The 25,496-nt window shown below is 38.0% G+C and overlaps 2 protein-coding genes and 1 pseudogene across 2 annotated transcripts in view; 1 reads left to right on the top strand and 2 right to left on the bottom strand.

Moving 5' to 3' along the window:
- The first annotated feature begins 1,445 nt into the window (after positions 1-1,445).
- ttv (exostosin glycosyltransferase 1 ttv) overlaps positions 1,446-25,496 on the top strand; it is a 75,858-nt gene continuing 51,807 nt past the window's right edge. The window contains exon 1 of the mRNA XM_017073728.4: positions 1,446-2,900. Within this exon, the coding sequence (XP_016929217.3) occupies positions 2,095-2,900 (806 nt within the window). The 5' untranslated portion in view covers positions 1,446-2,094. The remainder of the gene's footprint in view (positions 2,901-25,496) is intronic.
- On the bottom strand, positions 17,141-20,443 carry LOC136116597 (G-protein coupled receptor Mth-like). The gene is made up of 9 exons (XM_070995138.1): positions 20,347-20,443; positions 19,736-20,064; positions 19,538-19,676; positions 19,291-19,467; positions 18,987-19,220; positions 18,773-18,929; positions 18,519-18,713; positions 18,364-18,451; positions 17,141-18,289 (listed from the first exon to the last, which is right to left on the bottom strand). Exons 2-8 carry the CDS (start codon positions 20,054-20,056, stop codon positions 18,367-18,369), a joined length of 1,308 nt encoding a protein of 435 aa, XP_070851239.1. The 5' UTR covers positions 20,057-20,064; positions 20,347-20,443; the 3' UTR covers positions 17,141-18,289; positions 18,364-18,366.
- LOC108008094 (G-protein coupled receptor Mth-like) lies at positions 21,030-22,767 on the bottom strand (annotated as a pseudogene).

The following is a 25,496-nucleotide window of genomic DNA, read 5'->3' as shown; positions in this document are numbered from 1 at the left end:
ATTTTTAAAGGAGTTTTCGAGCGCAGGACTCACAGATGTCTGGCATATTTCAGTTTTGGGCGAGTTTTCTATCTAAGCGGGCGCATCATAATTGCGGCCAAAGCGCAGGAAGTGCACAGGAAGAAGAAGCGTTGGAGGGGGGCGTGGCAAAGGAGAAGGGGCGGAGCGGCATTCCTGTGCATAATTGAAATTCCAGCCTAAACGCGTTTGTAACGGGAAATTGCGCGCTTGGCCAAAAAAGAGCAAAACCGGACGCAAGGATGCGGATGTGAAAATGTCCACTTCACAAAACCGTTTATTTATTTTTAGGACTTGTTTTTAAATTACTCGTATTTATGTTTTTTAGCTGCTTTTTGTGCACATCCATTGGTTATAATCAATTCAGTTTCATAATTAAATACACTTAAAATAGTTATAATACTCATTATAAGTCAATTAAAAAAAATAAAACAAAATAATTACTATATTTTTAAGGCTGCAGAAAAATAGGAAAAAATCTATTTTAGGAGAAGCCTGAATATTTTAAGTTAAACATTTTAATAAAGTTTAAACTATGCATTTCTTAAAATTTGAAAATTTCAGTAATTTCTTACTGTGTTAATTATAATTAATTTATGTTTAAAAATTAGGCTTATCCTACTGTTAAAATTTCATACAAATTAATCGAAAATTATTTGTTATTTGTTCCATGGAAACGCTTAATTGCCGGTGTAATTAGTTTCGCAAATAATTAATAAAGGCATAACTGAAATACCTTTGGGTGACATTTGGCAAATCTACAATGCGTGAAACGTGATGTGTGGGTTGCCGAAACTGTAATTAATTTCAAACCAAACAATTATTATTATGATGCACCCGGGCAGCCAGTTGTATGCAGCAGTTATTGTAGTGGTAATTACATTTCGTAAACATATTACGCCCAGGGGATTTATTTTCCAGCCCACGCTAATCACTCCCCCTCACTTGGATATTTATCATAGAAAAAATCATTTTAAATTTGAATTCAACAGCTGTTGCCGCAGCGTTGCCACCTTTTGGTTGAATACAAATCTAAGCGCGCCAAAGTGCGCATGTCCCAGTTTTCCAATAAATTTGCGAATTCCAGTGGAGTCCTTGTCAGTGTGATAAGTTGGCCAGTACACGCCGAGCTATCAAAACGTTAAGACGCGCTTTTTTCGAGCATTTTTGTGCACTTTAGTTGTTATCAAGGGTGGCAAGACGGGAAAAACTATTAGAAATAAAGAAATAAGACGATCTAAATAGCAAGTGCACGAAAAAGAGAGACTAAATTTAGTAAACAACAAATATAAAAGCATGAACAGTATTGATAAACTTTAAATAAAATATTGTTGTTAATTCAAACACTAACGCTCTTTGCCCGAGCTGGCAACCCTGCTGCCCGCTCTCTTGCGCGCGCTCTCATTCGGTGCTGCAAAATGCCGCTCGGCCAGTATTGCTCAACTCGCGACCGCCGTCTGATTTTTACCAGCTAAAAATGTTTTGTGTGTGTTTGTTTAATGTTTCTGTTGTTTAAGAGCGCAAAACAAATGCGAAAACTCAATGAAAATGAAGTGAAAAACTGAGCTGCATGTGTGTGCGCGATGCATTTCCTCGCAGAGAGCGAGGATCGAACCCTGCCGCCCCCCGCCTCCCCCCGCGCGAATCGTTAAACGCGCCAGGAAATGAGAAATCATAAAAAGATTATGAACGAAATAATGTGAATATAGTTCGTACGTACGTACATGTGTTTGTCGCCGCAAGGTGTGTGTGTGTAACAAATAACAACAAATGCTGGCCATGTTATCTAGCATTTTTAAAGAAGAAACGAAGTCAGCGGCCGAATAAATAAACAAAAAACGAGAATGCGCGACAACTAGTGTAAATTTGTGTTGTTGTTGTTGCGGTTGTTGTTGCTGCTGTCGGAACCCCCGCCTCTCGCACACACACACACACACGCACGCACGCTCTCCCACTCACACACACTACCGCACACACTCAGCCTCCCCAGGAAAATAATTAAAAAAACAAAAACATATATAAAATTAATCAAAATTATTGAGGATTTCAAGTTCTTGGATTCACTAAACCCACAAAATGCAGGCCAAAAAGCGTTACATTTTGGTCTTTGTGTCCTGCGCTTTTTTGGCCTACGCCTATTTCGGGGGATATCGCCTGAAAGTTTCGCCCCTGAGACCCCGTAGAGCCCAACATGAATCGGCCAAAGACGGCGGAGTCCAACCCCACGAGCAGTTACCTAGTTTTATGGGTTCCTCGGATCTGCAGGAACTGCAACTACTGCAACGCAATCTAACGAAGAGTTCGGATAACTCAAAGACCAACCAGGTACTCCCACGTAAACCCGACTGCCGCATGGAGACCTGTTTCGACTTTACGCGCTGTTATGATCGCTTTTTGGTCTATATCTATCCACCGGAACCCCTCAACTCCCTCGGCGCTGCCCCGCCCACCTCGGCCAACTATCAGAAGATACTCACTGCCATCCAGGAATCGAGATATCATACTAGTGATCCCACGGCCGCCTGTCTTTTTGTACTCGGTATCGATACCCTGGATCGAGACTCGCTATCCGAGGATTATGTTCGTAATGTGCCATCCAGATTGGCAAGATTGCCGCATTGGAATAATGGCAGAAACCACATTATCTTTAATCTATACTCTGGAACCTGGCCGGATTACGCGGAGAACTCGTTGGGTTTCGATGCGGGGGAGGCCATTTTGGCCAAGGCCAGCATGGGAGTACTGCAACTGCGGCACGGATTCGACGTCAGCATCCCGCTCTTCCACAAACAGTTCCCATTGAGGGCCGGCGCCACGGGATCCGTGCAGTCCAACAACTTCCCCGCCAACAAGAAGTATCTGCTGGCCTTCAAGGGCAAGCGGTGAGTCTACAAGATCATACTTTATTCAGGTTCTTATAAGTAGGGCAAATGGGAACAAAATAAATTCGATAATTAATACGATACTCACATACATAATCGGAAAGCATTTTTATTAACAGTGCTAATTGAAAACGTGCCTTTCTGGCAAAAGTGTGAAGAAATATTTGGTATATTTTCAAAGTACACCTAGTAAAGGGCTGACTAACCACTATAAACGATGGAAAAATGAACTTTATACATATGATCCGTGATAATCCAAGCAAGCAAAATCTAAATAAATTAAGTTGTTTTAATATAACAAAGGCAAATCGATAACTAACTAACCTTAGCATGTTCTTACAAAGTTAAAATAATATTTGTTGGTCATGTTTTGTATCTTCTGGAGATATATTCCAAGAAATATGTAACGTTAAAGATAGAATAAACTTCAGAAACTTTTGATTGTGGAGATACGATATGCAAAATCATTGAGTGAGACGAATATATATGCATATATTCAAGGGAATTAATCACTAGGTATTATTCCAGCTGAGAATGGAAATTTAAATATAAAAGCATTTCGATGAAGAAAGCTTCGTATTCTTTCTGTTTGGTGTGATAGAGTTCCACATCTAGTTTTTTGTATATTTTATAATTAAAGAATTGATATTTTAATAATGTATAATTTCGGTTATCTGTATAACGAACCTTAAACGCTTAAATAGCTTTAATAAATGGATACCAACGCTATTAATGAAATAAGTACTTGGAAAGATAATATATTTAAACCCGTGTTGGATTCCTGGCCCGCCAGAAAACTCATGCGGTCAGAAGAATAATCTTTTATATACGTAAACAGTCAATGTGAACGTTAAAACGATACTGAATTTATTAAAGCGGCTTAAAGCTTTAGAGTGTATGATGTGGGAAAAGTCATTTGCTTAAAAGTTACGCTCCTATCATCAAAGTGAATTTTTAAGCGAATAATACCTTATCTTTTAAAGTGATTGTATACTTGCCCAAGCCAATGACTGTAGAAAACTTAATTTACTCTAAAAAAAACTTCAAAATGGCTTAATTTTTCAAAAATCAGAGTGCAGTCATGAGTAGAACAATACACACTAGTCTTAAATTCCACACCGATTGGAATAACCCCCATTTGAACCCGTCGTCTGGCTTAGTCAGGCGGCAAATTGCAGGTTGCATCTATCGATGCCAATCCTCTAGCCTCCCAGAAAACAAAAAAAAGAACCAGAGGAGCAAAAGCGAAAACCCAATCGAAATCCGAAACGTTTCACTATTCGAGTTTCAGGCCCCCAATTTCATTTCTTTTTTTTTTCGTTTGTTGGGGGGCCCATTCAAATTGAAAAATTGTCTAGCAACGCGTCATTCGTCATGTCCTTCCATATTCCAAGTTGCTAGTTGCTCCTGTTTTTGGGCCTTGTCCCCTTGGTGTCCTGAGTCCTTCTTTTTTGCCGTTGCTACTCTTTTGTTTGTCGCCGCTTTATTGTTGTTTACCCGCTTCTGCCGCCCACAACAACAAGAGCAACACCATAAGGCAACAACAAGGACTGGGATGACGCTTCCTTTGACATGTAACTCGATTCAATAGCAGGGGTATACAGGGCAAAAATGACCATTTTACTGAAAATTCTCCAGTTCGAAATTTTGTTTTTTTATGTGAAAAATATCGTATGTATTTAATAAAAATAATGAAATGTTTCAGAACTCGGGACACTCATGATTGCTTTTCAGAACCTATCATTGTTGCACATGGAAAAATAAATCTTGTACTACACAACTATTAAAAGAACCTACCCAAAAATAAGTACCCGTGAATTAATCCTACATAATATAATATAATAAAATAATATATCAAAATATTAAAAGTTCCTCAGTGTAGTAAGCCCATTTCCACCTGACCTTTGACATATGTGTGGGTGAACGTGGGCGCTGGTTGCCTTAGGTTGGGACCCCACTATATCACCTGGTATCCACGTGGAGACATGAGCTCATTGTGCCCTAATTTAAAATTGATTTTCGCTCACACAAAGCTTCGATAATAGAGAAGAACTTCAAATATATCTATGGAAATTCCTGCAGGACAAGTTTCATTAAGTTAAGTGCTGGTCAACAGCAATAAGCACTCCGGCAATTAATGTTGTACAAGTATGTGGAGAAAGATCCATAAGGGACTTTAAGTGTGACACACATGCCAATGTTTTCGTGTGTAAGAACAAATTCTTTGTCAAAAAGCTTTGCCTCAATAATTTCCCCAAGCTAATTGGTATATTATCTTATGTTTGTAGTACAGTATTAGTAATATAAGGCTTCTTAATGTGTTTAACACCATGGTGCTTTACTTTTTAAATTATTCAAACTTAGTTTAATGCCAATTAAAGCTTCGAAAAATATAAGCTGGGGGATTCATTCTCATTATTGCTAATAACATATGCAAAAGTTGCGATAGAAACCATAAAACATTTGGAAATTATTCAACTATTCCAATTTAAGAGCCCAACAGACTAATAAAAAGTTATTTTATTTTTTATATATTTACTGATTTTTAAACACTGGTATGAGTTTGTGCCTTAGTACTGAAGTTCAGGCATCAACTGGAACAACATCACCAGCATCAAAAAACAACAGACATAGCAAAGTCGGATGAATACGTTCGAGGGTACGCCAAAGTGATGTTAAAGTTGTTAACAACACACACACAACTACGCACTCTCTAGAGGGGGGTGGTGGAAAAGAAGGGTGTGTGGGTGTGCCAATATGGGAGTGTTCCCAACCTCTCACTTCACTTTACACATACAATTAAAAGCGAAAGGAACGACACGTACCAGGCCACTTTACAATTATGCTGTCGAAAAACCACTGAGAAAAATTATTTATGAATGCCTTTTATGGAAGTTAAATTAAAATACCATACAATTATTTATTCCAACTCTACTCAAAATCGTTTTAAAACGAACTAGTCTTACTTGCAACAAAGGTTATACATTATGTGTTCTATAAATCGAAGTCTTTAAACCAAAGCTTTCTGTTGACTGATGGTAGATCGGCATGATATTATGATTAATATTATAGTATACTTGTAGCAACGATTGCCTATCGCTTCGATTGCTAATATTCTAAAGATGGTCCTGTTCTGATGAGTCAAATCAAAATCGTACCCCATACCCCCTATACTTACATGTTATAACATAAAGATTACAATATAAACCACATATTTAATAACACCAAACCTATAACATCGATATTTGTTTAATGTGTATCGATATTGTCGAGCCGAGCAGACGGAATGAAGCCTTACCAAACTAGCCACATATCCCAGGGTCTCCCGCCTCCCCGAACCACTCCGAACCATCGTGAAACCACTCCCACCGCCCACATTTACATACCCAGTTGCCTGGACGTCCTTTTGCGGCTTCGCTTCCCTGGGAAACTGTTGGAAAAGTTTTCTTTTCCCCGTTTAATTGCAGGACACTCTCGCTCGTACTACGTGTGTGAATTGTGGGCAAAGTGGGGAAAAAACATAAGCGAAAGGGGCGTAGGGAAAATAAGCGAAACGGGGGGGTTTGGCAGAGAGGGAAAGTGTGTGGGTTTCTGGGGTCAGAGTTAATCTGCGGTTGGGAGTCTGCATTTGACATTCTTCTTTGGGGCTTTGGTTTCTGGCTTTTACTGGCGAGAAATGGTCTGAGATTCGGGGATATAATCAATGTCCAAACAGGTTCCAATGAGATCATCAATGAGGCAAGAGAATTAACTTGGCCATTATCAATCATTTGCGCTGATTAAGCTGAATAATCGATAAAGTCTGCAAGGCTTTTGACAGCTCATTCCAATGGGAAAGAAGTTTGGGCATCTCCAAATTTGTGAAAACTTTTTAATTGAGTGAATATTATAAAAGATTTTTAAATTTATTCAGCACAGCATCAAGTATACCTAACTTTCGGGACTAATCCATTGATGATATCTGCCTAGGACTTTTAAAATGTTTTGATATTTGGCTTCATACGTGAAGTTATAAAAACTAATTAATTTAGAAATAATAAAGCAAAAACAAAGAACCAAAAAATATTTTTTAAAGTTAATATTATATTTATTATATATATTACTATATATTATTATAATATATGTAAATTTATAACATTTTATAAGGTATATTTGTCCTTGAAAGACAGAGATGTACCAACAGTCTTCCGTTCTTAATTAATTTATTGAATTTTTACCTATCTAATCATATTTTTTAGAAAATCAACGATGCAACATTAAGTAATGAGCAGAGAACAGTACAATTCCTATCGCACCCCAAATTAACTAAAGAATGTAGCGTCAATTTCTTGCGAAATCCCCGGAGGACGAAATCAAGCTCCCCCCAAAAAGTAAAGTTTTTGCCACCCAACCCATACAAAATACCAAGTAAAACCTTTTGCCAGGTGCTAACGCCTTCGTTTCGCACGTTCTTAACTTGGTTTTATTAACCTTTCATATCGCCATTGATGGTGTGCGAATTTCATATGCTGGGCGTACATATATGGTATGGTATGGTAGGGCATACAAACATATGCGAGGGTACATACCCATTCGCTATCTATAACTTGGCTGGCTTTTTGTGACAATTGCTTGCCGCTTAACAGAAACTTGATGGGGCTTTTTATGAGTGACTTTTCGCAATTAGAGGGAAAACTTCACCCTGCCGGCAAGCAATTCACCTTGAAGGGCCCCGGCAAGTTGTGCTCATAATTTGGTTTCCTCCAATTAGCAGTGAAACGAGGACGCTTCCCAACTCACTCCTCATTGGGCAATTATTTATTATTACTTTTTCAGAAATGGCTGCAGACGGGTTTTGCTGTTGTTGTTGTTTTTGAAAGCTTTTGCCGATTGACTCGGAACTAACATCTATGTATATCCTGTACATATGTATTTGGATATCCATCCTGGACTTCTGATATTTCGGAATTCGCCGCTGCACATGTCCATTGTATTGCTCTGAGGGATGTTGGCTTCTGGTTTTTGCTGGTTTAGTTAGCTTTGAGTTTCATTTGGTTGGGGATTTGGCCCTGGATGTGGATTTAGATGTCGGTTGGCTGTTGGCTGTTGGCTATGGGATGTTGGCTATGGGATGTTGTTTCACAGCATGCGTAGTTGGTCATGCCAAATTGCAATTGCATTTTACAGGCAAACATTTTTTGCTGCCACTTTTCCAGCATTCCCCCACTCCTTCCACACAATCCGCAAATCGCTCAAATCAATTCGTTGCGGTTCGCATTCGGTTTTATTTCATTGCGATTCGATTTACTTCGCCTTTGCTGTGAGTTCAAATTAGCTTTCAGCACGATGCGAGCTTTAAACCTAATTAATTTTCCCCAAAATCACAATTCGATCTTGGCCTGTGGCCTTGGGGAAATTTTACGTTTTCCGAAAATCTAATCAAAATCGAAGAAATTGCAAGATGCACCTGAGTGTTGTATTGGGTTTGTGGAAGTGAAATCGAAATTTTGCACAGATTCACAGAGAAAATTCTGACGTTCTCATATGAGTTGAAAACGTTCTTAAAAATAGAACGACATTTGTAAGTTAAAAATGTTTTTATTTTGCTCGAATCAAGTTGAATTGGCGGTATTTAAGTATATATTATGTACAAATAAACTATTAGTTTTGTGTATACCAATCAAAAAGTCGTTAAATAAACTCAATTTAACTTTTCTCTTCTCAACATTTCGTTCTTATATTGATACGAAAATGTACTTACACGGATTTTAAGACCGAATGTTCTCAATTCAAGAACAATGTTCTCAATTCAAGAACAATGTTCTCAATTCAAGAACAATGTTCTCAATTCAAGAACAATGTTCTCAATTCAAGAACAATGTTCTCAATTCAAGAACAATGTTCTATATTCAAGAACAACGTTCTCAATTCAAGAACAATGTTCTTGGACACTTCTCTCTGTGTTCTCTTTAAATTTCTCATTCCTTGTTTTTCTTTCAGTGGCATACCAATTGCATGGCATTCTGATAATTAAATCTGCTCATTTAAAAGATGCATTTTATTTCGTTATTTATCAATTTATTTCCATCACTTGGGATGATTCAATTATTATTTTCGTTTAATTGCATTGAATTCCATTTTCATTTTTAATTTCTGTTCACTGAGAAAAGAAACTTTTTTAAATTGTAAATTCAGATGCAAAAATATGTAAAGTAGGTACTTAAACTTAGGCTTGAGTTGGATATTAAATGATATTACACACCTGAATCAATGGGCCAGGAAACTATAAAACCAGAGATATTTGCTTTCAATATTCTAGACAGTTCTTCGAAGCACATGCACTAAATCTATGCCGACGAGTTGAATTGATTATGGCCGAGGAATTTCTGGGTTCCGTACCCTAAAGATGCCAATAACCAGACGAGTGTTATGGAGGGGCGGTTCGGGGCGGGTTGCCAAGCAACCTTATCGAGGGAAGAGAGGCCCACAGACCTCGTCCAAGTGCTCTCTACTTATGACGTGTAAGCGGCTCAAACAGTTTATGCGATTTTCAGCTTTATTGACGGCACGTGCCGAACCGGCCAAAAGAGGGATGTTGGTGGTGGTGGGCCCCCAGAACGTGTGAAATACTATCCACCAGGCAGGCACCACCGTACCGCCACCACAATCTCTCTCTGACCCACCCAACCAAAGCCATATCGCAACCCTCTGCCATCCGCTTCCTTGAGAAACTCATTATCAATGAACCCGGCTCGTGGAGGTTATCGCACTGGAATTCCGCGTCCATCTCATTTCAGATTTGCGACAGCCGCGAGCAATTTAAAAACTGTTCCTAAATTGTCTCGAATTTCAGCGTTTCAACGTTCTCCGACATTCACTAAGTGACATTAGTTGGCATTTTTCCTCGTTTCTTTGGATTCTGGGTGTCTTTCCCCGACTGACTTATGCAGATTTTCATTTTATCCGGCTCCTAAGGTCAGCCAAGTGTGCGTGTTTGTGTGCCAAATAAAAGTCAATAAAACAGTAAAGCCACTTGATGACCATAAATAATTTTTATGTTCAATGTTTTCGGCTGCCAAGCGAACTGCGTCAAATTAACTTCACAAAATGATTTGGCGATAAATATATAGCGAGGAAGAGGAAATCGAAAAATCCCTAAAATTTATTTAGCCGCAAACAATTGATGGGCGCTCAAGAAAATAGACCAAATAAAATGGTTCTCGGAGGTATGGCTGAAATTATTCTCTGCGGAAGTGCTTTCTTTTGGAGAATGGATTTCCTATTTACAGATTTGTTTTGTGGTGGTGATAATCGATATTTCTAATTAAAGGTAGTTGTTATTAAAGATAAGTAGTTAAAAGTACTAGTAAAATATAAAATTTTCTTAAATAAACATTTTAAAATATGGTTATAAATCTTTAATATACCTACAAAAAAACTAAATTTCAAACTTATATAATAAACAAATTTGATTTTTAATTCCTGTAATTTTCGCAAGGTGGTTTTAACTTATTGCGCCATATTCTTCCAATCGTAAATCTTTAAAAACGGTGATTTAACTATCCTAACAAGTTACTACCTTATGATTTTTATTTGTTAATTGATTTTCTAATATTACAAACTTTCAAGCAGACTACTTAACTACAAAATGCAGTTGTTCTTTTAAATAAAAACCAACTTAAACTTAATTAACATTCCCACACATTCCCGCAAAAGTTGTTTTCCACAAAAATCTTTTGGTTCTGAACTTTCAACTAAATGCTGAATGCTGCTTTTTCGAAAAAATTAAAAAAAAGAGCAAGATTTTGGGCTCTCTGAACAAATTATAATTCAATTGCACTCAATTGAGTGGCGCCAAAAAGGAGACGTGGTGCAGCCGAGAGACCCGGGAAACCACTAAAACCACCAAACAATTCACCCACTCAGCCCCCTGAATTCCCACATATTTCGCATTTCATTTTGTGATTATTATTCCACATACGGATGGCACAGCGTTAATGAAATAAAAAACATTTAATTTTAATTTCATTTTGTAATGAGTCATGATGAAGTGGAGAGTGAGTGGGTGGATGGTTGAGTGAGTGTGTTGGCCAGATGTTTTGGGCCAGGATTGCAGAAAGTTTGGCCTAAATATGGTCTTCCTCCCTTCTCCACGGTGGCTGCAAAAATGTTTTTAATTATGCCTATGTGTGCGAGTGTGTGTGTTGGCCCTTTCACTTGGCTTGACTTGCCTCTCGGCCTCTGGGTTTTGCGGTTCGGTCTGTGCTAAATGCGCATATGGCGCGAAATGGATTTCGTAAGCCGAAATGGCAGAAACATTGCTTGGATTGGGGAATATGATAAACTATACTGATATCTAGTAAATATAAATTCTAGGAAAAATTTTAAAAACCTTTTAACATTAATATTATCTAATGCTATCGTATATTCAAAGATATAAGGTAACAGAGGGTTGGTTATATAGCTATAGCAGCAAAAGTCTTTAAGGTCTTTTAAGATATATATCTAAATGATAGGTTAGTTATTTATTGTTACTATTAATGATTTATGAAATATTTTAATATCGAACTCTCTTTAAGAAGTGTGGTTTGTTTTTCTTTATAAATAAAAACAAATTGTTATACGATTTTTATAAGGAAGCTGCAGGATTTAAGTCAATAAATCTATATTTAAATGTTCAAAATCTTTTTCCTTTCTGTATATTTTTTTACTGCTACCCAGTCCAATATTCTTATTGTTCAGAGTCCCTACGTATCATTTGCACTAGTAGTAGTAGTAAAACTGCAGTGACTCTGGGACACCCATACATTCCCATTGCTGAAATAATATGTCATGTGTGCACTTTTCAACCAACAACAATAACAAATAATACAACACGCATAGCTGAGTTGTTATTGCCCCTCTGCTGCAGTACATTTATTTATGTTTATTTTTTCCATTATTTTGCAGCTCCCCAAAGTTTTGGCTTGAAGTTGGCTTTAAAGATTTTTCAGCTTTGCCTACTTTGGGGGATCTGTTTCAAATTTATGAGCGAGAGAAATGAAGGGGCGGCCAGACGAGCGTGTTAATGTAATTATGATAAAATGCGTCACCGCAACGAGTTGAATGGGCTTTCCCGCCCTAATTTCCCTCACTTCACCGCCATGGTTGTTCAACAAATTTGTTGCCAAAAACACGCAGCAACACTTGAGTACACGCGTTGTGGAAAACAATAAATTTATAAACGTTCTCTATGCCCCTTGCTCTTGGCCCTGTGTTGCGGAGTTATGCCAACAATAATGGCACAAAACGTTCTCCGAAGAGGACCCAGTATGGTTCTATAAACCCTGGATGTGGGGCCCTGACAAATGGGTGTTTTTAAAGGGGGGGGGCACAAGAAGGCCCCTTTGGTCTGCGTACGTGCTTGGCGGAGGAGTTTGTAAAGGATTTTCCAAAGGACCAGCTAAAGGAGGCGAGAGGTGTTGGCTTTTCCGTATGTCTTACCCTGAAATTCGTGGAGAATATCCTTTTGTTTTGGGACTTTTCTGCTAAATTCATCGTTTAAAAACACCTGATCTGCATTTAATTTAAAAAAGGGTTCCCCAGTTTTTTGTTTAGGCTTAGTAAAATGGTTATTTTAATTGGTTTGGCTATGTGTCAATATTAAGTTCCGTACTATTTTTATCCACAACATTCAAGTCTTTGATTTAATCAAAAGTGCAGTTTAATTTAAAAATAATTTTAAAAGAAAATTCACTATTATTACAATTTTATCTAAAGAATGAATATTTAAATTTAAATAAAACTTTCTAAAGGTCTCTTTGATAAAAACAAAATCAAAAACTAAAAGCAATCCTCAGTTATAATTAGTCTAATATCAAGCATTTTTCCTTTTCCTTCTTAAAAATATTGTAACACTCTTCTTAATTACCAGCAAAACTCCCTTCTATTACATTTTAAATTTGTGAGTTTTTGGAAACTATGTAAGAATTAAACCTATATATGTGCGGGCTTGCTAAATATGAGAAATTTTACAATGTTGTGCCATGGAAATCCCCAAAAAATCCAGCTTAGTAATGTCCACCATGCAAGCTCATCCAAACTTCGTTGCCGAAATGTAGACTTTTATTTCCCTTTCATTTTCCCCTGTTTCGCTTCAAAAATGTTTTTTGGCCCAAAGAAGCATGGCAAAATGTGTGCGTTTGTGTGTGTGTGCTTGTGGGGCTCTCGTGTATCTGTGAGTATCTATGTGTGGCTGAGTATCTGTGTGTGGCGTGCGGTTATTCCCGCTTGCTAAACAATGAAACTTTATTTGCGATATTTCTCCGTACTTCCTTTTCTCCCTTCGCCTTTGTTTCCATTCTAACAGGGCCCTGTTGTTATTGCATTTTCATTGTTTGTTATTTACTTTGGCACTTTTGCTCTGTTACAATTTTTAGTTGAGCGACCGACAGACGACGCCGATGTTATTTATTGCCCCACAACAACAACAAGAAGACAACTAGAACACAGGCAAAGTGCCGGGGAATCCGCTCACGTTTCAAATAAATTGATTAAATTTCATGACACTTCATCATGCCACAGCAGCCACAGCCGCAGCCGGCAACAACAATCAAATTTCCACGCTTTTTGAGCGCTTTTTTGGAGCTAGAACTTTTTCCCACACAAAGCCGTTTTTTGAGGGTTAAATGGGGTCGATGCACAGCGAAAAATTGATACCCAAAGTGGGTCATATAATGAAAGTGTTCTAGTTAAATTATCTTATTCTAATTTTAATTATATGACTTTGAGAAATGGAAAATGGAGTTTAAAATAGTATTACCAAAATAAATTATATTCTTTAGATCAGATCAGATGTGTTTTTCTATATTCTAAAAGTTTTCTTTCAATATTTTACGAGGTACAGTTTTAGGAATTAAATAAATAAATTGAGTTATAAATGTATTTAAAAGTAATTTGCTTTGCAATGAGCACTAAGAGAATTCCGACGTACTCATTTGAGTTGAAAATGTTCTTAAGCATAGAACGAAATTTCTAACCTTAAAAATATTTTCAATGTGCTTAACAACAAATAAACTATTAGTCCAGTTAGTAGTGTACCATATATATATTTCGTAGTAAAATAATATATGCTGAATAAACTCAATTTAACTTCTCGTTACCATTTTCTTCCTGATATTAAGAACATTAAACTCAAAGTGTGCTTATATTATAAGGTTTTTAAGAACGAATTTCCTTAATTCAAGAACAGTTAGTAGTGTACCATATATATATTTCGAAATACTTATATTAGTTGAACAAACTCAATTTAATTTCTCTCTTTACCATTTTCTTCCTGATATTAAGAACATTAAACTCAGAGTGTGCTTATATGGTTTTTAAGAACGAATTTCCTTAGTTCAAGAACAATGTTCTTGAATATTTCTCTCTGTGTGGGTATTTTCCTATGTGCAAGGCAGCATGCAAGTTCCCTTTCGTGTGACATGATTATTATTATTATGCCAGCAGGCGTACGAACAAGCGGCCTCTTTTTGCCTTGAAAATAAAATCGAGGCAAAAACCACAGCATACTTCCAGGCGCTAATTAACCAACCCCCCTACAGCCGCCCACCACCCACCGCCCCCTGGCGTAATGAATATTTGAAAAGCGTTTTTTAATTGAATTTACACTCATGCCTGTTTTGCAGGGTTTTTTTTGCGCTTATTTCCCCAACATTTGTCTTTTGCCTTCTGCAACAACAAAAACCATATGCCAAAAGAAAAATACATTAAAAAAAGTACGGAAGTACAAACATATAATCAAATTAAAAAGCCAGCAAACCCACACATACACAATACACAATATATATATTTGATTTAATTAAATTTTTTCCTTCGCCGCCATTTATTTATTTAGCCCCCCTCTTCGCTTTTTCGCTTGGCAAATGAACTGCATAAAAGAGAAAACCCAAAAAAAGCTAAACAAAGATACAAATAAATACTCTTGTCAATAGGGAAAAGCCGAAGAAGTATTTCTAAATAAGTGCAAAGAATTTATTTGGGTTACTTGAACCTTTTTGCCGGATCTTTGTGGCCAGCGTTTGCATTTAAACTTTGGGGAAAAAACCAGACGGGGGGTCAATGAAGGTTCCAGCCATTCATATCAGGTCAGTCCGTTGGCGTCTGCTCTTAATGACCTAAATTAATTGTATAGAAAGTATTTTGTAAGTATGTATATATCATGTAAATTGCTGTATCATGTCATATTATATTTAAAAGATTATAAAACTCTTATAGCATTTAAAATAAAATACTATAACACATTATATGGTTCTGTTTGAAAATAACTGCTCCCAAAGTTAATCGGATTTAACCGAAACTACCAAACTTCGCATCAACTTCGAAGACCATTCAACTTCTGTAATGGCCACTTTCAAATACCAAATCTGCCACTGGAATTCACGCTCTTTTCTTTTCTCCAACCAAGAACTCAAAAACTACCAGCCATCTACCAGCTCCAAGCGAAAATCTCTTCAAAGTTAGCTTCATTTTAGCACTTGACGTTCACTTCTGGACCGCTCGCATTTCTAACATATTTCCACTTTTATTCCCACTGTTAATGTAATTTCATTTCACGCTTTTTCTACGCTCCATCTTTTCGCGCTGGCCCCCTGGAATTTGTGAAGGACTTTTCATGTGGATAATTAAGCAAAATACCAACAAAAGAAGGCAGCAAATGCCATAAAAGGGCAAAAATGGAAAATAAGCCAGTGCAAAAAAAAGAGCTGAAGCGAATATTGTTGATATATGTTTTCCCTTTTTACTTCTTTCATATTAAATTGCATTTTATTTATTTTTCTCTTAATACTCAAAGAACCTTATTTGCGGTTGAGCATCTGGACCCTTTTCATATTTTATTTATTTTCTATGCTTGTTTGCTTCCTACTTGTCGATGCTCAGTTTGGGATTTGGCAGCTAATTAAATTTTAAAATATTTTGCTCAAAGAGAATCTTAAATACAAACTTGTATCTTATTTCAGGAAAATAAATTAATATCCGTATGTTTCCTTAAGGTTTTGCTATGTATTCACATATGTTATGCCTGTTGTTAAAGTCGAGGTACTTTTTATAAAAATTTTTGTATCCAAACGCCAAGCAATTCCTGCTTTTAATGTGTTTTTCCTGTGCTTTTCCAATTTTTTTTTCTAATATAAACTTGAAAGCGAACTGATGTTCCACGATTGGTTGCTTTATATTGCCTCCCGATACAAAGAGGCTTCGATTAGGCCAACAAATTGCAGTTCTTTCGTTGGTTAATTGAAAGCCTGGCTCTTGCTGCTCTCGATTTAAATCTCTTTTTTGGTTTTCCTGGGGGTTCGAGTCGAGGAAAGCATTCAATTGCGGCAGCTGCCACATCCTGCCACATGGCCAGGATATGGAGTTTGGCTCTGCTCGACTGCTGCCTGCTGGCTGCTGGCTGCAATCGACAAAATGTGCTTCAATAGTTTTCTAATGGACTTCATCCGCCATTTAATGCACACACTCACACTCGCCGGGGCAATTGAGGTCCGAAAAAGGCGAACACGTTGGCAGCTTGCAAAGATTAATGATCAATGCAGGCGCAGGACATGGCAGGATACGCCCAAGACCCACTCACACACACACTGGACGCGATAATATGCGATTTGGAGCCTGGCATCGAGGCGTTTCAATAAAAATCCTCCTGCCACGCCCCCCTTGAAACACTCCACTCGACTCCAGTCGCCCAGATGCTACGACTGCTATTGACAGAGCCATCGAGCAGCGACAGGAGGATATCCACATCCTCATCCTCATCCACATCCACATACCATCCTCATCCTTTTCCCCCCACATGTGCCAGAGAATCGAATCCTTTCGCAGCAAAGCACTTGCCATGCATGAAGTTATTTAATAAAAATTGAATGGCTCTCCCTCCATCGCCCAGAAAACTTTCTGTTTGTGTTTGGTTATCGATATGAGCAGCCAGCCAATCGGTATTGCTGGATGAACTCCATTTTCCGTTCTGGAAGGCTATTAAAATCAATGCAGGCGTATAAGGAGCGAAGGTGAATCGATTCGGCAATCGAACAATTTAAGATTTGTCCATTGGTTGACAGGCCATTTAATGAACATCTTCTAAACATTCAGGATAGATAGATTCAGGGACTCCAAACTGTATAAACTGTATAGCTAACTAGTTTTAAAACATAAAATGAGCTAAAACTAAGTAATTAAAATATATACGACTGTAAATTTAGTATCCATAATTTGTGCTGTTCAATTTATTCCATCACCATCCAAAAAACCAACCTCCACCAAATATGTTTTTGGTTTCATTGTAATAGCTGAGGTTCCATCGTGGCACAAATGAGCCAATAGCTCTCTCTCTCAAACTCCCCAACCAATCCCAATATTAAAAGTTTGCCATGAATTCATTCATTCCACCCTCGATATTTCCACCTGATGGATCCATTTCCGTAAGCGTAAAACTGGCGCAGCTGGGGCTGTTTAATTTTTTCCGAGCTAGGAATTCAATTCGTGATGTGAAATGTAATATGCATTAAAATTATAATGCGCACACGTTAAAAGAGTCTCGGGCTCTGCTGCTCGCTGGATGAAATTCCCAAAAGCCAGGGCGAATGCACTGATGTGGGTGGTCTATACAAATTTTCCTTCTCCCCGGCAGTTTTCGCTAAATCCGCTCAGTGTAGTTTGGCAAATTGTGCTGCGTTATCCACCCGCCAACTTTTATGCCTACATGGGGTGTAAAAGGGGGTATTTGCACTAGAACCGGGACTCCTCTCACCCACACAAGTGTCTGCCGTAATTGCCGCCGTGCTGTTGATTACACTTCAACGGCCAACACACACACACACCACCCATCAACCAGCCCCGCATAAACTTGGCCAACACCCACACATCTTCATTCGGGCGGCACTCGCCCGCTGGGCTTTTAACTGCGCTAGTTTCAGCCATAAACTCGAGCTGCAGAACTGCAGCTGCATCTGTATCTGCAGCTGGAGCTGGGAGCCCAAGTTGGAACTGAAGCTGTATGTAGTTCCACGTGATTGCCAGCCGACAAAGTTGTCCTTTAACTTTTATTTCACTGAGATTTAAGTGGGTTCTTGATCTTTCCTTGAAAGGAAATTCAAACGAAAAATATGGGCTTTTAATAACTGAATACACTTAAAGATTTGAATATTTTTAAAAAAGTGAAGGCATTTATAAATTTGCAAATGTTTGTTTGGAAACAATCGAGAAAACTCTCTAACGGAGCTAGGTTATGCCTATAACCAGTAAAATCATACTAAATTAAAAAAAATGTTAAGTTTATAAATAATTTAGCTTGTATACTTTTTATATACAGCCGTATATGTTGTTATTGTGTTCGGAACCGTTCTACTTCCTCGTAGTTGGTTTTAACTCGCATTCTAAAATATAAAGATCGTTAAAAACCGGATAAGTAAGTAAGTAAGAAAATAAGTAAGTTTAACTTTTGCATTACCTGTTACGGCATGCGTTGGTAGGACTTTGTATGCTTTTGAGCGATCTCGCTTTTAGGAACCTTCGTTGTTTCATCTTTACCCGTAATCCTATTAAGGGGAAAATAATAATAACAACTGATTTCTCAATTTTCTGGCAGAACTGCTTGTAACTCACCTCTCCTTTAAAAGTTTTAGCGTTGAGCCGTTAAGAATGAACAGCACAAATATGATGGTACCTTGAGACCAATTAAAATAGTCAGCCACCAGAAGTACGTCTTCCCAAAATTTGTTGCCTTGCACCAAGTAGGACACTATTTCAAAAGACCACGAAATACCCATCATAATGAAGAGGTGCGGAAAGAAGGCGAAACTGTATTGGGAAGTGGAGAAATTTTAAATCATATAGTTTCGAATTATTATATGGCTTACTCTTTTACGATGGGTGCAGGATCCACCTTTTGATTGTGCTCAGAGTTGCATTTCATTTCAATCAAATGAATTACAGTCATGATAAACATGATAACATTTAATACTACTATCAAAAGTATGGGTCCATAAAAGTAGATCATCGCAGACCAGTCTCGACCTATGGAAGTTGCTTATGTTTTAACAAAGAGGAATACAACGAAAATTCGGAACTCACTGTTGATCCAACAAAGGTCATCTTTGCCAACGCGAGGATTCAAATCGTTGATCTCTACTAACTTATTGGCCAGAAAAGTGATTCCGGTCAAGACCACCGCAGTGCCCCAGGCATAAATCCAAAATAACAAGAAAGGAAGTTTTGAAGGGGTACCTCTGAATTTGTTATAGACGTTAAAACTAATGGCATTCAGCCACAGGAACGCGGAAATGACGAAAAAGTAGCCTAGAAAACCTGATAAAGATGTAAAAGATGGTTGTTACTTATCAATTACTTCCTGGTCATACAATCGCCATCTGCTCACCTGCTGTCATGCAAAAGCCCTTTGATAAGTCCCACAAATCGAAAAGTAGGAATAGGTATCCCATAAAGAGGCAGCCCATGTAACAGATAAAGCACTTTCCGACTAGGTCTCGCAGCTTCTGAACTAAGAGATATACGCTGATCGTCAGAAGTAAGCATATCATCGATATTATCATCACTGGGTAAAGAGAGTAAAAATGTAATTGGAAATTCAGAAAGTGCTTAAGAAGATTTTTCTTTCAACTTACCGACAGTCTGTCCTGTTTTAGAAGCTTCGCAGATATGGGGTACAATTCGAATACTGCCGTCTTCAAGCAACTGAGGCTGCATGCAGTATTCCCTCTGGTTCATTGTCACCTTGTCATAGTGGCGCAATAGGGTTCCATCCTTTGAAGGGAAAATACCGATTAAACCCTCCTAGTCTACTATACTATACTAAGGAGTACCTCAAACAACGTGTACCCATTCGATTCAGTTTTGTTGTCCAGGTACAACATATTCGTAGTTTCACAGGACATGGGCTTATTCCATTGCCGGTTTAAGTATTTTTTGACCAACAATCCATTGTAGAGGGTTACGTCCACAGAAAAATCTATCTTGTTCAATTCCCACTCGGTCATGTCGAAACACTCACCGTTTATTAATACCTGGTCTTTAAGACAGCATAAACTGACATGAAAACCATCGAAGTACTGCGCGTTTATAGTTTGTATCATCAGCAAAAGAGCTGTGACAAACGATCCCAGAAGAATCCGCATTTTTCCCATAAAAAAAACTGAAAAATAAAATATATATGATTTAGGCCGCAATAGTTAAATTGTGAAGAATACTTGGCGACACAGAACACACAGTAATTTAATTTGGATTGGCTTATTAAAGTCCGTATCCCATATTGAAAGAAAAATCTGTTTTTCTGAATTCACGTAGCCCTGTTAGGAAGAATCCAGTTTTTGATAACCCTTTCAACACACATAAAGATCATAAATAATATAAGGATACACACAGTTCATATATAAAACCATTTAAAACTAGACCGAAGCGAAATTATAATGCTTACATTTAAGGACACAAGGATATTTCAGATCCACACGCAACCTTTTTGTTTTGTTAGTTCACGACAATGGTTTTGAGAAGACTGGTCCAAGACTTACACAGTCAGCGATATAAAGTATTATTTAAATGAGTAACAGTCTGATGGAGTTATCGCATAGCAGAAAGTTGACCAATGTTGGAATGTCCCAGCATTACTGATAACAGGCCAGCGGGTTTCGTTAAACATTTTTGGGAGTACATCATTAATAATGATTATGATTCATTTATACATTTTTATATGTTACTGAGCTGAAGAAGGTTTAAGAAGATTGAGAAATATTATCATGCACTGAATGCGTCATTTTAAATTTAATATTAGTACGAAAAATATAAAGACTGACTTTTAAGAATAGTTTTGATTTTGCCTGTGCAGACTAAGTCATCTTAAGGAGCTGATTCACTGGGTTTACAGGACGCACTTCGAGAATACTTTAAATAAATCTCCCAGTTTGTAGTGGATAGGGTCTAATGAGAGGAAGAAAGCTAGGTTAATTACTAAAACATTGATAACGAAATGTTTTCGGATTACCCGTGGTAGGATTCATTGATCTAAGTTCATATTTTCAAGCTGGATCATGTTCTGAAGGGCTTGTGTTTTTTCAATTCTTCAAAAGATAATTAAAAGAATTGGTTAATCGAACATTTTGAATAAACGCCGGTTACTTACCTCTTCTTTATTGAATATTGCGTCTTCTTTAAAAGTTGTAGAGTTCTTCTCTTTAAAACCAACACCACAAATATAATGACACCTTGGGACCAATTAATATAATCAGTCACCCGAAAAAGGTCTATCCAAAATGGGTTGGCTCTCGCTAAGTAGGATATTATCTCAAAGCTCCACGAAAGACCCATAGTAATGAAGAGCCGAAGAAATAAGGTGAAGCTGTAATAGAAAATAAATGATGAAACTAAAAACATTAAAGTCCTTTTCTGTATCGGTTTACTTGTATTTGGCTTTTATAGGTTTCTGCTTTCTTTTTACATAGTCCGATCTAGTTTTCACAAAATAAATAACCGTAAGGATAAACATAATTGTATTGAAAACAACTATCAAGAGCATCGGACCATAGAAGTAGACCATGGCAGACCAATCTTGAGCTATGTGAAGAAACAAGATATGTATCACTGCTCCAAAGATGAATTTCAAAGTGGAACCCACTGTAGATCCAACACTGTCCTCCGCTTCCCACACGAGGATTCCACTCCTCGTCACTCCAGTAAAGGCCAGCGCTACGCTCCAGGCGTAGATGTTTCTAGTCAGAAAACGATGGTTAGTTAGGAAGAAATTGGCAAGGAAGGAGTCAGTATTAAAGGTTATATATAGTTCCCGGCTGATAACAGAAAGCCAAAGAAACGCTGCCATGATGAAAAAGTATCCGAGGAAACCTGATGAAGATAAAAAAGAACGATGTTACTGTTAAACTGTTGATTGTCCATAGAGTCGCTATCAGCTAACCTGCTGTCATGCAGAAGCCCTGCGATATGTTCCACAAATCGAAAAGTAGGAATAGGTATCCCATAAAAAGGCAAACCATGTAGCACATGATGCACTTTCCTACTAAGTTTCTCAGTTTCTTAAATATTAGATATACGCTGATCGTCAGAAGCAAACCTATCATCGATATTATCGTCACTGTGCATAGAAGGTATGGATGGTTAGAAAGTACTTTGGTTGCTTATGCATTTCACTTACCGATGGTCTGCCCTGTTTTAGGAGCTAAGCAGCTATGGGGTACAATTCGAATATTGCCGTCTTCGAAGAAATGAGGCTGTAGGCAGTACTCCCACTTGCTCAGTGTCACCATGTCAAAATGGAGCAAAAGGGTTCCATTCTAAGGATGGGAAATAACGACTAAACTCGCCACGGCTAGTATGTATATTAAAAACTACCTCAAACACAGTGTACCGATTTGTTTTATCTCGGCTGTCCAAATAGAACATCTTGGTAGTTTCACAAGGCATGGGTAAATCCCACTGAACCATTAGGTCGTTCTTAATTTTCCTATTGACCAGCGATCCGTTGTCGAGGGTTATATTGATAGAAAGATCTAGTGCGTTTATCTCTGTGTCCGTCATGTTGGAACACACGCCGTTTTTCATTATCTGGTTGCGAGGACAGCAAAATCTGACGCAGGTCCTTTCTTTGCAGACACATCCTCTCAAGTGGCGCGTCACTTTCTCCTGCGAATCCGGTCTGATATCATATTCAGCCGTCAAGTGGGGCGGAATTAGTAAGCCCTCATATAAGTATGATTCATTGGAAAGTTTCTGTGCTGACGAGAGGTCCACAGTGTCAATGATATTGCAACCTATAATCTCCGCGTTTGTCTTTTGCGACATAAGCAAAAGATCTATGACGAACGAAATCAGAAGAACCCACATTTTTCTGGAAGAAACATCAAAAATTTAAGTTTCTATTGAACGAAGTAAGTGAAAAGCGAATAAGACTTGTTGACTAATAAAGGTTATAGGCCGGACGATCTATTAGAAAGTACCGTTTCAGGGTTTACGTCTAAATCTGTATGCATTGACGGCCTTAAAAAGTTAAAGTAAATCGGTGATGTTATATGTTTGGGTATTTTTCGAATCCGTATCAACTGTAACACTTTTGTCGCCTTTTCCATATGTATATGCATATGGATGTGTCCCTCTTTAGTTCGAGAGCTCTGGATCCCCGACTAAACGGCTCGTTTTCCCTTCATTTCCCGCTCCTTTTTGCTTTTCCCCCAGTTTTAGATTCTTCCTGTGAGCTGTGGCAACAGCTATATTTGAATATTTAATTTTTTAGCGAGCTGGGAACATTTCGCACTTCGGAACCTGACGCTAAACGATGCCATAGAGCTATCGTTGTTACCCGCCCAGCCGTTCCATCAGCAACCCAACCACCCAACGAACGCCCCCCTTATTTCTGCTCGTGTATGCGGGGGTTTTCGGAGAGCAAACAAAATGCTTTCGACGCCAAATGAATCAGCTCATGTTATATACATACTGCTATATGTATATGCTAGCTTAGTTGATTGCGAGTTCAATGCTCGCTTTGAGGACACAGCCCCAATTGGCTTCAGCCGAATTGTCCAAATTCATAATTAATATAATTTCGACACGATTCAGTTTGATGTGGCACCACCCTTCGACCTCACTGCTCACTGCCCATTTTTCACCTGTCACGTTTTTAATTAAAAGAATTTCGCTTTAATAAATTCAACTTTGACAGCAGTAGGTCGCCAGAAGGTGCCAGGCAAAATAATGAATGAGTGGCGAATGCACCCAGCTCATGTTTAACCGTTTCGCCAGTTAACCGGGCAACAATTTAAGCGTTCTTTCAATATTTAATTGACTTGGTCGACTTGGTCGCTGTAAAGGAATCCCCATCGCAATTCCGTTTCAAAAGAATGGCCGAAAGGATTGTCGTTCGTAGTCGCTTGCGTAATCAATTTGCGTTCTGTTTGGCAGTTCACTTTAATGTTGAGTGGGGATCAAAGGGCTTATAGAGCAATTGTGGGTTTACCAAACATTGTTTTCCGATTATCTTTTTTGAAATCTTGTCTTTATCAATATATTAAATAAATAGTCTTAAATATTAATAAATATTTTACTGGCATTTAGCACATATTATTGTATATATCGTCTATAAAAATGTTATAAATCATATATTTAACAATAGAACATTATTCATTAATCTACTTAGGGGCTGTGTTTTCAGCTGAAATCCCATTAATCCTTTGACATTTTAGTGTATTTTAACTTAATTTATGCCAATGATCATTTTCAATTTCCTTTCCCGTACTCTACCAAAGATTTTTCGTTGGGAAATTCCATTAATCCGTTTGACATTTTGCCGTTGAGTTGAAGCGACCCAGTTTGACATCGCCTTCAGTGCGAAAATCTCGAAACTTTTTTCCTGATTTTTTTTCCAGTTTTCGCGAAATACCCCAAAAGAGCACGTCGAAGAAGTAGGAGCAGAAAAGTTGGGTAAAGAGGTGGGGGTGGAAAAAGCAAAAAATACGCGCCAAACTGTATGACATTATGGCCATTGCCAGGAGTTGTTGTTGATGTTGCTGGCCCACGCGCTCTACGTGCAATGTCACCCATAATGTCAACCCCACCTATATATACCGAACTCAGTGGCACTGAGAAAAAATAGCACGCAAACCCAAAAACTATCCATTAAATTCTAATTTTTAAATTATTTTTTTGTATTCAACAAAGTGTTATTCTTCCTATAAACAGGCTATGATATCTGATGTGCTAACATAAAGGAACACATTTTTAAGAAAGAACAGGATTAAGGGATCGATTTCCGGAAAATACGAGTTCAATAAAGTTTTTTTTCGATTAAATAAAAAATATGACCTTAAGAAAGCTAAAAATGGCTGCATTAAAAAATTGAAAAAAAGTTTTTTTCTAATAGGTTGGGTCCTTGAACCTTGAAAACACTACAAGAACTTAATGAATATTTCATATATTTAGGAGTATATAAAATTAGAATTGCTGTTTTCAAATTTACACCGTTCAATTGAAAAACAAAACTTATTAATATTGTAATTTTCACTAGTTAATATGGCTGTATTAGTTCCTATGTATCACATACTGATAATTTCTTTCTGTGTACTCAACTACACCCACTAATACCCCGCACACCTTTATAGAAATCCACTCACACTCGCTGAAACTTCCGCTCTGGTTGCATTGTTCATTTAAATTCTAATTTGTATTTGGTGCACTCGACAGTGGGACAGCCTTCAGGGCGGGATTAGTGGGCGTGGCAGAGGACATTGGGCGTTGGGTGGCGGCAGAGGACACGTTTCCTGCCAGTGGACAGGTGTATAGGTCGACATGGGCCCTGACTTCGAACCACCCTAAATATGCACAAAAAGAAGTCAGCCCCACCCAGTGCTCCAATAATGTCCTTGAAAAAAGGCAAATTCAACTTGCCAACTTTCGTTTGCTGCTTTTTCGTGGGCGTAGGTGAGATTTCACCGGGGGGCGTGGCCCCTAACAACACAACCAACATACACAATTTGTTATTGTTACCTGCTCGACTCTCCAGGTGAGTTCATCTTGATTCCGCTTTTCGCTGGCAAATTTGAATTTCCTCTAGATTTGCAATCATAT

Source organism: Drosophila suzukii, chromosome 2R (genome assembly GCF_043229965.1).
Source record: "Drosophila suzukii chromosome 2R, CBGP_Dsuzu_IsoJpt1.0, whole genome shotgun sequence".
NCBI classification, from domain to species: Eukaryota; Metazoa; Arthropoda; class Insecta; order Diptera; family Drosophilidae; genus Drosophila; species Drosophila suzukii.
The sequence above is the reverse complement of the archived record's forward strand: the minus strand, read 5'-3'. Positions and strand labels throughout refer to the sequence as shown.

Bases quoted from the DNA above. Each gene is read 5' to 3' on its own strand.
- LOC136116597 (XM_070995138.1), bottom strand. From the start codon at position 20,056: ATGGGAAAAATGCGGATTCTTCTGGGATCGTTTGTCACAGCTCTTTTG. The intron at 19,468-19,537 runs GTAAGTTGAAAG...CTCTTTACCCAG, and splicing joins TAAAACAGGACAGACTGTCG to TGATGATAATATCGATGATA. The intron at 18,714-18,772 runs GTAAGCCATATA...TTCCCAATACAG, and splicing joins CCTGCACCCATCGTAAAAGA to TTTCGCCTTCTTTCCGCACC.